Source organism: Hippoglossus stenolepis, chromosome 17 (assembly GCF_022539355.2).
Source record: "Hippoglossus stenolepis isolate QCI-W04-F060 chromosome 17, HSTE1.2, whole genome shotgun sequence".
Taxonomy (NCBI): Eukaryota; Metazoa; Chordata; class Actinopteri; order Pleuronectiformes; family Pleuronectidae; genus Hippoglossus; species Hippoglossus stenolepis.
In genome coordinates this window covers 18,248,030-18,261,525 of record NC_061499.1, presented here as the reverse complement: position 1 = coordinate 18,261,525, position 13,496 = coordinate 18,248,030, and the positions used below count along the sequence as shown (strand labels likewise).

At 39.0% G+C, this 13,496-nt stretch overlaps 1 protein-coding gene across 2 annotated transcripts in view; it reads left to right on the top strand.

Moving 5' to 3' along the window:
• col22a1 (collagen, type XXII, alpha 1) overlaps positions 1 to 13,496 on the top strand; it is a 53,313-nt gene that overhangs the window by 24,372 nt on the left and 15,445 nt on the right. For both annotated transcript variants that reach the window (XM_035182126.2, XM_035182125.2), the window contains 26 exons: positions 18 to 71; positions 574 to 609; positions 1,577 to 1,606; positions 1,864 to 1,917; positions 2,084 to 2,137; positions 4,684 to 4,737; positions 5,279 to 5,332; positions 5,424 to 5,477; positions 5,564 to 5,617; positions 6,491 to 6,544; positions 6,665 to 6,709; positions 6,803 to 6,865; positions 7,644 to 7,697; positions 7,918 to 7,959; positions 8,122 to 8,154; positions 8,522 to 8,575; positions 9,184 to 9,237; positions 9,327 to 9,380; positions 9,469 to 9,522; positions 9,685 to 9,738; positions 10,270 to 10,374; positions 12,183 to 12,227; positions 12,837 to 12,914; positions 13,001 to 13,036; positions 13,113 to 13,166; positions 13,341 to 13,385. In XM_035182126.2, the coding sequence (XP_035038017.1) occupies positions 18 to 71; positions 574 to 609; positions 1,577 to 1,606; positions 1,864 to 1,917; positions 2,084 to 2,137; positions 4,684 to 4,737; positions 5,279 to 5,332; positions 5,424 to 5,477; positions 5,564 to 5,617; positions 6,491 to 6,544; positions 6,665 to 6,709; positions 6,803 to 6,865; positions 7,644 to 7,697; positions 7,918 to 7,959; positions 8,122 to 8,154; positions 8,522 to 8,575; positions 9,184 to 9,237; positions 9,327 to 9,380; positions 9,469 to 9,522; positions 9,685 to 9,738; positions 10,270 to 10,374; positions 12,183 to 12,227; positions 12,837 to 12,914; positions 13,001 to 13,036; positions 13,113 to 13,166; positions 13,341 to 13,385 (1,368 nt within the window). The remainder of the gene's footprint in view (positions 1 to 17; positions 72 to 573; positions 610 to 1,576; positions 1,607 to 1,863; positions 1,918 to 2,083; positions 2,138 to 4,683; positions 4,738 to 5,278; positions 5,333 to 5,423; positions 5,478 to 5,563; positions 5,618 to 6,490; positions 6,545 to 6,664; positions 6,710 to 6,802; positions 6,866 to 7,643; positions 7,698 to 7,917; positions 7,960 to 8,121; positions 8,155 to 8,521; positions 8,576 to 9,183; positions 9,238 to 9,326; positions 9,381 to 9,468; positions 9,523 to 9,684; positions 9,739 to 10,269; positions 10,375 to 12,182; positions 12,228 to 12,836; positions 12,915 to 13,000; positions 13,037 to 13,112; positions 13,167 to 13,340; positions 13,386 to 13,496) is intronic.

Sequence of the window (13,496 nt, the reverse complement as noted above, 5' to 3'; positions counted from 1 at the left end):
TGTTTAAAATGGATTAGGGTTTCAGAGGATTGGTTGGTGTACCCGGGCCGAGCGGAGTTAAAGGCAACAAGGTATGTATGTGTGTGTGTATGCAAAACACTCTGCTCGCTTGATTCAAAGAGGACATAGCCTTAAGCATAATGTTATTAAGCTGTGCTGATATAAATCATTCTAAAGAGCTATCATCAGATCCCTCTGTGCTCTCCAGACATTCCTCAGTCTCCTCCGTGCACCATCAAAGTTGGCCCACTCATTTGTCTGAGAAAATAAAATGCAGAGTTCATTTGTCTGTCTGTAATTACTGACTTTGATTATTCCTCCAGTCGTGCACGCATACTTATACCACACCCATGCACATGCAAAGGACCCGCGCACATACACAGAGAATTGCCAATGGCACTTTACCCACAAGTTTCACTTTCCATGGAGCCTTCGATAAGTGCACGCTTTAACACGCGTCATCTCATAAATTACGGTCCTTGCTGTATCATTAACATATTGCCTGAGGGACCTTAAATGTCTCTTGATTCTAATGACGGGGTTTTCAACTTTGTTGTGTGAACTGTGTCACAGGGGGAGAGAGGCCTTCCTGGAATACCTGGGGATGTGGTAAGTGTCACGAATTGAGCAAAGGGATATATGAAATACAAGTGGGAATAGGAAAATAAACTAAAAGAAACACTTGCATAGTGAAAGTTGTGTGTATTTGAACTACAATCAATAATACATTGAATTATTACTGTGAATCTTTGGTTACTATTTTAATAATTGATTTTATCTTATTTTCATTTTTAAGCAGTTGGGTCAAAAGTTTTAGATTCTAAAATATGACGATGTTGCAGCTTTTTGTTCATAGATTAAAATTAACCAAATTAAAGTTTAGATATTTAGTCAGATCAAACAAGCAACATGAATACATACATCCTGTGGAAAATCAGAATAGCAATTTTTTATTTTCTGATGTCCTCACGTGTTAGGACAGGCTGCACCACAGTGGAAATAACTCTTATGTTCAAAGTTCATTTACTTAGTGTCGTTTGGATTTCATGACTTTGGGGATTTTTGGGGTTGGACTTGTTTCTATTATTTCCTGTTTTACTTTGAAGTGACGTCTCTTATTCACTTGACTTCTGTCCTTGCCTGGTTTCCCTCCTTTGTGTTTGTCTGTCCCGCCCCAATGTGTTTCACCTGTGTCCAATCATCCCTGCCTGGCTTGTGCATTTAATGTCAGTGCGACCAGTCTTTGTTGGGTTGTCTGTTGTGCTTCTATTCCTGCTCTTTGCGTTACTTCAAACTTGGTTAAGTTATTTATTTGTTCCTTAGTTTTTTCTTGTTTCGCTGCCTGAGTTTGAGTTTTGTATCTCCCCAGTTTCTATTTGTCTTAAATCAAACATTGTTCCTCTGCACTACTTGCTTTGTCCAACATCTGCTCTTTGTTGTCCTGTAAAACCACAACGCTTAACAATATGTGATGTAATATGATCCGGTTGGCTCAATGAGTCTTACAATAATATACTATAATGAGAATCATCAATTTAACTTAATGGATCTGATTATTAATTGTTTTTAATTTCAGGTTCAAAATGATGGTTTACGGGGTGAAAACGTGAGTCATTGTTCAATAGTAAAATGATCTTTTTGCCTCATTAAAAGATTGAGTAAAGATTTAAAGACCACTTGTCCCATAACATATGACTAACTATACTGTATAACTGGAATTGAAATGGGAAGCAAATTTTGAATGTCTCTTTAAATCCACAAGGAAAAATGATGATCACCTTAATTAAAAATTTTAAAAAACACAACTGAGTACACCACTATGGACTGTCTATATGATATGTGTGTATGTTGGACATGTTTCAGGGAGTTGCTGGACCTCCTGGGCCTCCAGGAGCTGAGGGCCCCCCAGGACCTTCTGTAAGAATCGTGATTTATTTCTTCCTTCCTCCATGTTTCCACCTTTTTTTTCAGTTGTGCTTTGTTGTTGTGGAACAGTAACCTGTTCAGATGTAGTTCTGAGCAGTACGTGAAAGCACCGTTCATGCTGTGTGAACACTTGATGACTGAACATCTCATTCCTCAGGGTCCTCCTGGTGTGGTAGGTCTGCCCGGGGAGCCTGGAGAGTTTGGCCAAAGGGTAAGAATCTTGTTTTGATGGAAGACAATGTGAGCATGGCTTCCATTCACTACAGGCTACACCTGTCAAACATCTACACATGTGACGTGTAATCCTATCTGTTGTTGTTTTGGCTCCCAGTACTGTCATCATATCTATACCTGAGTTTACAGCACATTACTGACACAGTGTCCCCTTACAAAATGTAGTCAGAAACACAACAGCTCTGGAGGTGAAATGGTCGTGACATGTGATGAATAAATCTGAGGTGGCAATCCATCACTCCTTTTTTAAATGTATGCATCTGTCAGTCATGTAATCTGAACTTTGACAGGACCGTGAACTCCTCACAAGTCATGGCCACATTCCCTGTACTTCTCATGTAACCTTAACATTTAAAGAGTTTATTATATATGATCACAACATGAAAGGCTCATGCACCTCCTGAACATAATGTGAGTTGTTTACATTGTTTGCCATCATTCTGCAATTGGGAAATATTTTAAATGAATCTATTAAAAACATTGGAAAATATTCATACTTAATGTATCATGCAGAATCTTTAACATCATATTTTAATGACTTGATTTAAAGTTTATACTTGATATGTTAAGTGTTCCTGCCCAAAAAACGAGTTTAATTGGGGTTTATACCATAAATCAAATATCAATACTCTTGAATTAACTGCATTCAGGTCTAATTTGAAATAAATAGAAGTTTATATTGTATTGTCCTTTAACCTGTATTTATCATATTCATATTCAGTTAAAAAAAAATAGATATTATTCTTCACGCTAATCAAAGCTGATACTTTTATCATTGCTTGTAAAACTATCTCAAAACTGTACCTCGTCTCTCATTCTATTCCCATCTCCTCACTGGGCTCATATAATTAAAACAGACACAGTGATTCTACATAATCGGTTCCTCCAAAACATAAACAAAGATGGTGATAATGACATTTTGTCCTGGGAGCAATTAACGTCTCATCAGCATCACGTTGGAATCAACATTTGCTCGGTAGGGCAGCCGAGTCGTGCCGGGCTTCCTCTCGTCGTGAACGAAAGACGATGTCCTCAGAAATCTCAGAGGGAATTATAATTTAACAATAAATAAAGTGATCACACTGGGCTCAGGGATTTTTCTCTCTGGGTTTAGAGTTGTTGTACCTCAAGGACAGGGTGTGAGAGGGGGTGAAGGTGGGCTGAGAGCTGTGATAATAGGGTGGTCTCTGCTGCCGCCTGCACTAATAGAGTTGGCTGTATGGTTGAGTTGGTATAGATTGAGCCGCTCTCAACCCCGACTGCTGCAAAGCTTTCATCAACCATCAATGTCACCGCTGCTGAGCCCTGTCTATTCACCTTTATCCTGGTATGACAGCTGAGGGCAGGCCGAGCTGGAATGTGGACAATGGAAACAACAAGAGAACACATCAACAAACATGAAGAAAAGAACAGAGATTAAGGACTATATCTAATTTTATTATTATTATTATTTTGTCTTCTTTGAAAGAGACATGTTTTGGGGATGTGAGCGAGCAACACATTGCATTAACTAGTTTAATACAATAAACTTAATTTCTAAATTAAATGACCACTTTAGTCTTTACTTTCATATTGAATCTACAAAGTGTAATACACTTTAAAATATGATTTTTAATATAGCTTGACCAAAATACATCACAAGAATTCCAAAAGGGTTAATGCATAGGCCGTATATAAAGAAAAGTGAAACCAACCTGCCTTTGTCACCATCTAGTGGCTTCATGCAGTATAGGTCATAAATCCTAAGGTTTACCATGTTTGCAGATGGGACAGGAGCCAAACACTAAAATCAAATTACACTTTGAACAAACTTTGTGAAAGTGTTCAATTACAGTTTTAATCAGAAAATGTTAAATTAAAAGTTCCAGTGTCTTAAGCTAGCAGATAAGCTTGTTTTCTCAGCTTTGACTTGTGACTGCATTTAGCTGCTGCCTCATTGTGGCAATTTTAGTTTAGTTTTAGTGTTAGTAATAACAATAGTAATCACAATAATTAACGCTACTTTAGGCGAATGTTCACACAAATTGAATGTTTTTATCCACTCTGGATTAGTTTCAATGTTGTCACCTGACCACTTACTCAATATAACTAACAATTAATATTATTATAATTAAACCTTAACTTAACACTTGGAGCTTTATATTTTCCCGAAATTGTTTTATATCAGGAAAAAAATCCTAGATAAATATTAGTCAATTACAGACCTGCACATTTAAGTCCTCTGGTTTTATTTCACAGCTTCAATGTAATGTTGTTTGAAACCTTGCTCCTGTGTGAGAAATACTTATCTTGATTGAATAATTAGGCATTTGAAAAAATCAGTGTCACCTACAATAATGAATCAATTAAAAAAAGCTCTGGCATATTTGCTGAACCCCAAAATTAAAAAATACATAAATACAGATGACATGACCTCAGTGTTTTTATTAAAAACTGAAAACAGTGCCCCCCCCCCCTCCCCCAATTGCCTGTTCAATGTTTTAATGTTGCTTTTAATTTGATGTACTGTTGTTGTTTTTTTAGGGCAAGAAGGGTGAAAATGGATTACCTGGAGTTGATGGCCTTCCTGGACCTCCTGTAAGAACAATTTTCCTTTCATAACAAGCAAAGAGCATATGTTGACAACACACCTTTTTAAAATGTCCAGCTCTTTACTTTTGTTGTGCCTCAATAACATTTCAAGGAGAACTGGGGAGAATTAATTTGATGTTTTAACCGTGTGGGTTGTTCAATATTTGATGTGACCCACAAAGCAGTGGCTGTTCTCTCAGAGGGGTCTTCACTGTGTGTGTGTGTGTGTGTGTGTGTGTGTGTGTTTTAATAGAGGGAAAAACAAACCTGCCAGTTTAAAACCAACAGCTTATGTCAATTAATTTAGCAAATTGCTCCCTGGTGCACTCTGGAAATACACCTGTCTCTAAGTGGTATCCGAGGTCTAATGAGCCGTGTACTGCACTTATATCCCCCTCTTGTGGCTGCTCGCTGGTATTGAATGTACACTGTGATTTGGAGGTCACGCGAATACAATAATTTTGGGAAAATCTAAATATTTGGCAAGAAATATTTCAGAAAGATATTTATTTCATTTAGAAAAATGTATTTTATTTTTATTTTGCAGGGTCCTCAGGGTCCATCTGGGCCAACAGGAAGCCGAGGACATACTGGACCTCCTGTAAGTGACCAGAGACCAGAATCAGGACGTGGCAGTGATGAGCCTGTTATAGAATGTTGATCATGGTGATGTACCGCTTCTTTCTTTACAGGGTCTTCCTGGTGAAATTGGATTTTCAGGCAAACCAGGGGAGTCTGGGAAGTCTGTGAGTTATTTGTCATTTCTTGACTCATTCATGTTTAATTTCTTTGCACATGACACTAAATGTCCTTTTGTCACTGATCTTCAAAGGGTCTTCCTGGTAAAGATGGTCTCGACGGTCTTCAGGGAAATGATGGTGCCACGGTCAGTATCACCATTAACTTTTCTTCTCTTTCTTTGCCTTCCTTGCTTGCCTGAGACTTTAAAGCTGCATCAGTCATGAACAAACCTGAATGTGAAAGTTGAAACCACAGAGAATTGGTACTTGGTCTTACTGACCAGTCAAAGTGCTTAACAGTACACGTCACACTTACCCATTCACTCACATATTCATATAGTGCTACTATACACAGTCAGGGGTCATTTGGGGTTCAGTAACTTGCCCAAGGACACTTCAGAATTGACTCTTTTTGCGTCACTCTCACTTTGCTCATGTGGCTCATTTAAAGATATCGAACATCATTCATTGACTTATCTTCTTTTTTTTTTTGCTTCTTTGTTCTATTTATGGAACACTTCGACTTCCATTATTCTGTACACCCTTTACTTTATGTTTTTATAATTACACATTACCATAACTGCTACAGATGGGGCTGCTGTAAACAGTTTTGCATAATTTAGAAAGTTATAAAGCATAACTTTATCAAGCTGCAGTAACTAAAACATCATGTATTTCTATTTGTTAACCTAAGAAAATGAGTGAAGAATGCCATAGGAGCTAAATGTGTGAGCTAAGATAGCATTACTTGTGAAGCTAGCTCCCATCCTGTTTACAGACCTTAGAATCACTACCTACATTTATTTAAATCATGTAAGACGAAAAAGAAAATTCAGTCTGAACATGAGAAAAATGGAGCTTGTGTATAACATTTTAAACTGGTGTACTTAAATTTAATGTAGAAGATGGGTTGTGGTACATTTACCTACATACAGTACCTGCATAGTGCATACTGTAACTACATTCATTTCAAACATTTATTATTGTGACATCCAAATCATAATCTTGTGTCTGTGAAGGGGCCCAGGGGAGAGCGCGGAGCAGATGGTTTTTCTGGAAAGCCTGGAACTAAGGTACAGTGTCTTCATCTTAACCCAGAAACCTGCAGGAAAAATGCACCCTACTGAGATAAATGCATGTGTATTCTCCAAATGCAAATCTGACATTTTAATGTTTGTGTTTTTTCTCCCCAGGGGGAAGACGGCCCACCTGGACCAAGAGGACCTTCAGGGGAGAGAGTGAGTTCACAGCTGTCGACTTTGCTTTAGTTTTTTTTTTTAAGACAGTGAAAAAACATTCAACATGTCACTCACATGCGTGTTGTCTTTTAGGGAGAAGGTGGTTCCCCTGGACAACCAGGAGCTGATGGAGGAAGAGGAGATAGGGGCGTCCCGGTGGGTGTGACTCAGTGCATCTTATCACGCATCCCCAGATGTATGCTCAGTCAACAAGACCAAGGACGGCCATTTTACAAGATTGGCCTCTGTTATTGATTTAATATTGACCTACACAATGTCAACGACTGTGCATGGACAGACGCCCTCTGAAGATCATTTAGATGGACGGATGTACTTTATTCATCCCGAACTGGGAAATTCCTATGAGACTGCAGCAAGGTATCAACACATATATATATAGATATAGATCAATAGATATGTATATGTGTTGTATATCGGTAAAGTAAACCTTAAAGACTCAGTGTGTAAGATTTATGTGAAAGGATCTATTGGTAGAAATTGAATATAAAATAATCCTGGTGATGTTTTCACTAGTGTGTTTCATCTAAATTGTACGAATTGTCGTTTTCTTTAGCCTAAAATCAACCCTTTATATTGTCCTCTCTACTGAGGCCACCATGTTTTTTTACAGTAGCTCAGACAGGACAAACTAAACCCCAGTTTTGAGTTTTTATGACAACTAAAGGCTACCACAGGTTCTGGAAAGGGGGGGTGAAGTGAGGAGTGTTCAGCTGCAACATGCGACTTCACCACTAGATTCCACTAAATTCTACACACTGAACCTTTTAATTTGGCTGAGTAACCTTACCAGGAGCAACTATTCTCAATTTACTGTACAAATGAAACAAAACATGTTATTGCCTGTTCATAATTTATAAATATTGTCAGTGGATGTCTAAATATTTCAATGTTTTGATTTTGGCCTCTATCATAGGGAGAAAGAGGAATGAATGGACCGTTTGGGCCAAAAGGTGAAAAGGGAGACAAGGTAAATAAAAAGGAATGAGCCTGTTTTTCATATGTTGTACAACTTTATTGTTTTAAAATGATTTCCTAAATATAATGTATGCAGACAGCAGTGCTGCCTTCACTCTACCATGGTACAGTAGATGGAGTCCTCCTGCTCTGTCAGTAGTGGACACGCTGCACTGTTAGCTGTAATTAGGTCATTAGTATGCAGACAATGAACATATTGTCTCTTGCCTCAGGGTGAAGTGGGAACGATGGGACCACCCGGCGCTCCAGGAGATGTCAGTAATATTTCTCTCCTTTCTATTGTGCATGTTTTTTGGGTTTTTAACGCACTGAAATATACTGTATAAGAACGTAATGATAAAAGACGTTGAGTCAATGATACTGTTTGTCTGAACACTGCCGATGAAAGTAAATTATTGTCTGTTTTTACCTCTTAGGTGGCAAATGTCATCCCTGAGCCTGGTGAACCTGTGAGTAGATGTTTTTTTTTTAAGCACATGAACCAAACTCTGCTAAAATGTTATTGTTATGCTGCTTTTGGTCATTTTATTTATCCTGTGCTTGGTTTATGTTGAGTTTTAAACCAGTGAATGTTTCATTTGAACTTAAAGTTACATTATACTGCATAGTCACCCAAGTACACTTCTCTACAAACAATCTGTCTGTGGTGAAAGGTGTATATTAAGTACATATTCTCTGTATTTGTGTTCAATTTTATTTTCAATTTTATACTTCCATGTGTTCTCGACTACCGTATTCTATCTGCTGCTGTACTAAGTACATTTCCTCAACAGGATTTCAATAAAGTTCATCTTATCTTTTTGTTCTCACCTCAAGGGAATACCTGGAGAAAACGGCCAGAAAGGAGAACAAGGCAAACCAGGAGAAGTCGTGAGTTTTTGTTCGTGTTGCAGATCTTTTCCTTTTCAATTTGAACTCTGCCGCTGCCTCTGCTAGTGTGCAGACAATCCACTAGATGTCAGTAGAGATCTTTTATGGAAAGCATAGCCTGCTACAGTGAGGGATGCTCGAGGGACATGTTTTAATTGGCTGAGTAAATTAACCTGAAAGGGACACACTGCCCCAATTCTATTATTCATAGATGTACAGGATATTATGTGGACCAGAATAGAATACAGGGAATATAGTTATATTAAGGATCAGCCGGCCTGGAGGCAGCATAAACATTTACAAAAATAAATGGACTATAATTCGCACACACTTAAAAATAAAAAATGCAAGCATGTATTTTTGTTATGTTTCACTTTCTCTTCATGAAGTTGACGGCAATCAGTTCTTACATTTATCGCAGAACTATAGTAATTCTTCATGCATGGATGTTATTATCTCTAACCTTCATTCATTCCATGTCTTTGTCATCGATGAGCATAACAGACCTTCCAGCATCAGAGCCGTATGACAAATATGACATGAGCTAATTTGGTATGTACACTTAAACTATTGGAACTCACATCTTCATTTGTCTGTCATCTCTGAAGGGCCAACGAGGATTACCTGGTGAACAAGGTTTCAAGGGACCAGCTGGACCAGCGGTAACATGCTCCCAATCCCTTACCTCCTTTATTTCATTCATTATAAGTGCAGTACCTTCTGAATCGCTGGTTTTTTGTTTTTTTTCCAGGGTCCAAATGGCGACACCGGACCTACAGGAGAGACGGGACGTGTTGGAGACCCCGTGAGTTGTCTGATTTAATGTGATTCACCATTCCACACCAGGAAGGGAAGATTTACTGATACTTTAACGGCTGATGCGTTTCTCCCAGGGTCCACCTGGCTTAGCTGGTCTTCAAGGTCCTCGTGGATTACCAGGGAGCGTGGTAGGTTTCCTTTCAAGCTTTTCAAATTAATTTAAGGTGCAAGTTATTGATGCCTGCTTGCATTTCCAACGACCATCTACCAGATGAATGTAAGACTGAAATATTCAGTCGCCAACTGAACAAATCACCGCAGTATGAAACCATGAGTTGTCTGTGTTCTAGGGCATACCTGGGATCCTTGGGCCTCCTGGTCCAGCTGGACAGAGGGGAGACAAGGTCAGTCACCGCTATTGGAAAGCTACGGGTCTGTTTGGTCGTATGAGACTTTTGAAAGTTGTTCAGATTATGTTCTGAACAACCGTTGTCAGAGCAGAATGTAAATAAGTCTGCAGAGCTGTGAGAGTGACCTTGCATGTCCTCCATTATAGTTTCAGCAGAGAATTCATCTCAGTCCTGCAGCAGCTGCAGCAGCTACTTGTCGGAGTTTCACAACAGCACTTTCCACTGGCTATTTTTCTTTTTCCACAAGTTACTGCAGTGACTTTTAAAAAAAAGTGCACTGTACTAAATGTTAGTTCCCATGTCCTTATGTGCGTATATTCTCCTGACCTACAGTTGCATGATAAGGGGGCAGAAGTTTACACAATACACCACACCAGTTACACCAGCAACATTACACAAGGAACAGTATTGATGTTGGTCTGAAAGTCAGAATTAAAAGTAGAAACCACACGCTGCAGAAAGTCTTTTGCTAAATATATATATATATACTGTATATATATATCTTGATTCTGACTTTTATTTTAGGGTGAAGTGGGTAAGCCAGGACAATCAGGCCCCACAGGCACACCTGGAGAGCCTGGCTTGACTGGACCTCCTGGACCGCCAGGAAAGGGCAAGGACGGGCAAAGTGTAAGACGCTCATTTTCTCTATTTTCTGATCATTCATATTATATTTAAAACCTGACTATACCTTCATATTGTAGAATTCATAATGATGCTTTGCTGCATTTCAGTGATGGCTTGTGTTTGATTGATTTATGTTAGTTTCAGGGCATTAGGGCTTTTAAGGGGGTATAGCAAATAACGAATTAAATTAAAACTGACTAAATGAAAATGAAATAAATTTTTTTATTTATTAATTATTTGGTTTGTGATTTTTTTTTTTTCATTCTCTACTACAGAATTGGATTTAAAGGAAAATTTTAACTTCATGTTATTTCTTTGTATTTATAATTAGACATTTAAAGAGTTTAGTTTTCAGATTGTAACCACTGTGATGCAGCCTGATGAACATTTAGTTCTCCTTTTACTTCAACTTTAGGGGGCACAAACAATTTATTACATCTAAGCCTGTTACACGCGTGTTAGTGGCTCAAGAGGGATCTGTGGGATGTCTGATTAATTGCCTAAGGGATGTCACTTGAATTAGTGACGACTTTGAGTTTAAAAATGAAAGAAATCTAAGATGTGGAGTAACGAGAACATATCCCACCTTCAAATTGCATCGTGGGTTATGTAGACACCAGTTTTTTTTGCAAGGAAGAATGAGTGGAACAAAACTGTCTATAGGAGTAAAATGTTAAATAATCAGAGTGCACTAAATATCTTTAACGTTGGAAAAGTCATCTCTAATTCTGACCAATCTACAGCATCATATATATTCTATATGTTTTCCAACTCTTTCAATGAGACTTATTTACACTAGACATCAGATTTAAATATTCTCACTGACGTGCAGTACTTTGTACGCGTCCTTGTGGATGTTCTAAACAACTAAGTGATCTGACACTTTCTTACAAGGCTCCTATACACAGCACCTTCTTATAACACAACATTCAGGAGATTGGACCACCGACCTTCTGCAGAGTGGTCACCTGCTCTACTTTCTGAGCCATGGCCGCCCCACAAGCTGTGTATTGGGTTGATTATTGTTTGAATCTCCACTAGAATTTAGAGCTGCACGATTTGAGTTCTCATGTTGAGGTTTTAAACTCCTCATCATCAATGTGTATTTTACCTCATTACTGTGCTTACACAATGCATAAGCATTATAATTTACATATATACTGAGCCTTTGTCATATTGTTATTGATGAAAATTATATTGCGATGATCATTGATTTTGTTTCATTGCCCAGCCCTTGTTCTGCATAAAAAGTAAAGTTTAAGATTTACCTACCAACAGGTCAGTATCAAAAGTAACGGTATTTTAGTCATCGGAAACAAAATGTCTGCTTCACATTCAGCTGTTCATAATAAAAACCTCATGAACAGTCTCTTGCTTTCCACATGTGTTCTGCCTGTAAACGTCACGCTGCCTGAGATAGAGGCCGAACCACTGCACAATATTAGAGGGAAATTACTCTCAGTAAATGAGTCTGAGTTGGCACATTTTGCTGAGCAGCTCAACATGTTTCTTCATCATTTTTCACCTCAGACATGTGGCCGAGCTGCTGACGAGGCAGCAGCAAACAGGAAAAGCCCCGTTAAGACATATCACTTTAAAGCAACAGATCTGGCTCACAGCGGTTCTGGGGTTTTTTTTTTTTTTTTTTTACAGCTGCCAGGTGTGGCCCCCAAGGCCTCGCTAACAATTATGTGCATGAGGGGATGGCAACTCGTACACACCTTCAGCCTGAAATGATTTATTTGAAAGAAGTTTGATTTCAGTGTTTAAGAAGCAGGATATTTGATTTATGTTATTTGTTGATATTGTAGGGAGAACCAGGACCACAGGGAATTCAAGGACCCCAAGGGCCAAAGGTAACATCGTGTGTGTGTGTGTGTGTGTGTGTGTGTGTGTGTGTGTGTGTGTGTGTGTGTGTGTGTGTGTGTGTGTGTGTGTGTGTGTGTGTGTGTGTGTGTGTGTGTGTGTGTGTGAAAGTAATCTTTGTAGGTTGCCTGAGGTGTTTCTTTTATATCATGCACAGGTGCTTTTTTTTGTTGGTTTGAAGACTTTTTTTCCGGCACAGATGAGAACAACTATTCATTTTTGTTGAAAGCAGCAAAAAGCAATTTCTATGTCCACCGCACTGTGACCGTTGCTCTGATTATGAACGGCTGTTTGCTGCGGAGAGCCGGGTGTCTGGGGCGCTGAGCAGACGAGGCCGGACAGGGGACGTTAGCTGGATTTATGGTGTTGAATTGCTCACCCTCATCACCAATACATGTTCTCGTTTGAGAAGCAAAATGTCAACGGCACATTGTATCTTTTTTTTTTCTTTCCCATCGCTGAATAAAAATGTTTCGGTATTTCTGGGATCAGCAGGCATCGCAGAATGTGACGGTTTCTGTGCCGAGTTAGCCAAACATTATGGCTGATCTGACATTATCTGAAGAGCAGGATAGTGATTTTTTTTTCTTTTCTGCCAGGGTCAACCAGGATCCCGAGGAGAATCGGGGGCACCAGGGGACAGGGGCACTCCAGGAGAAGGCAAAGTGGGACAAGTGGTATGAGCATCAATGCCACTGATACTTGCTGCCTATTGCGTATTTATTTACATATCACCGAATATTACAAAGCTTGTCTTTCACAGGGGTCACAAGGAAATAATGGCGAGCCTGGACCTGCTGTAAGTGTTTTCAAAATATTACTGTTGAATATTTCTCCTCAAGTGCTTCTCTGATATGTGTTAATCCGGGTTTCAGGGCTTGAGGGGTCTACCTGGAGTTGCTGGTCCTCAGGGTCCAGCAGGACACAACGTAAGTGCAAAGATTAATAATGAACGAGTTTTATTCACATTCCCACTCCTCTCCTTCATTATGTCAACCTTCTATCATTACCATAAGTTTTTTCATAGATATCAATGTATCTCGTAACCAATTTATCAGCAGTTGATAAAATGGTTGATTTATTGTCCTTGGCTCTGAATACAGGGTTTACCAGGAAGGCCAGGGGAGAAGGGATCAGCCGGAGAGCCTGTAAGTACAGACAGGGAAGCAGCCATGCTGAAGGAGAAGTGATCTTCTCCTTTCCATACGTTTGCTAAGATATACTGTAAAAGTCTATTAGATATTTTAGAGATTTTTAGC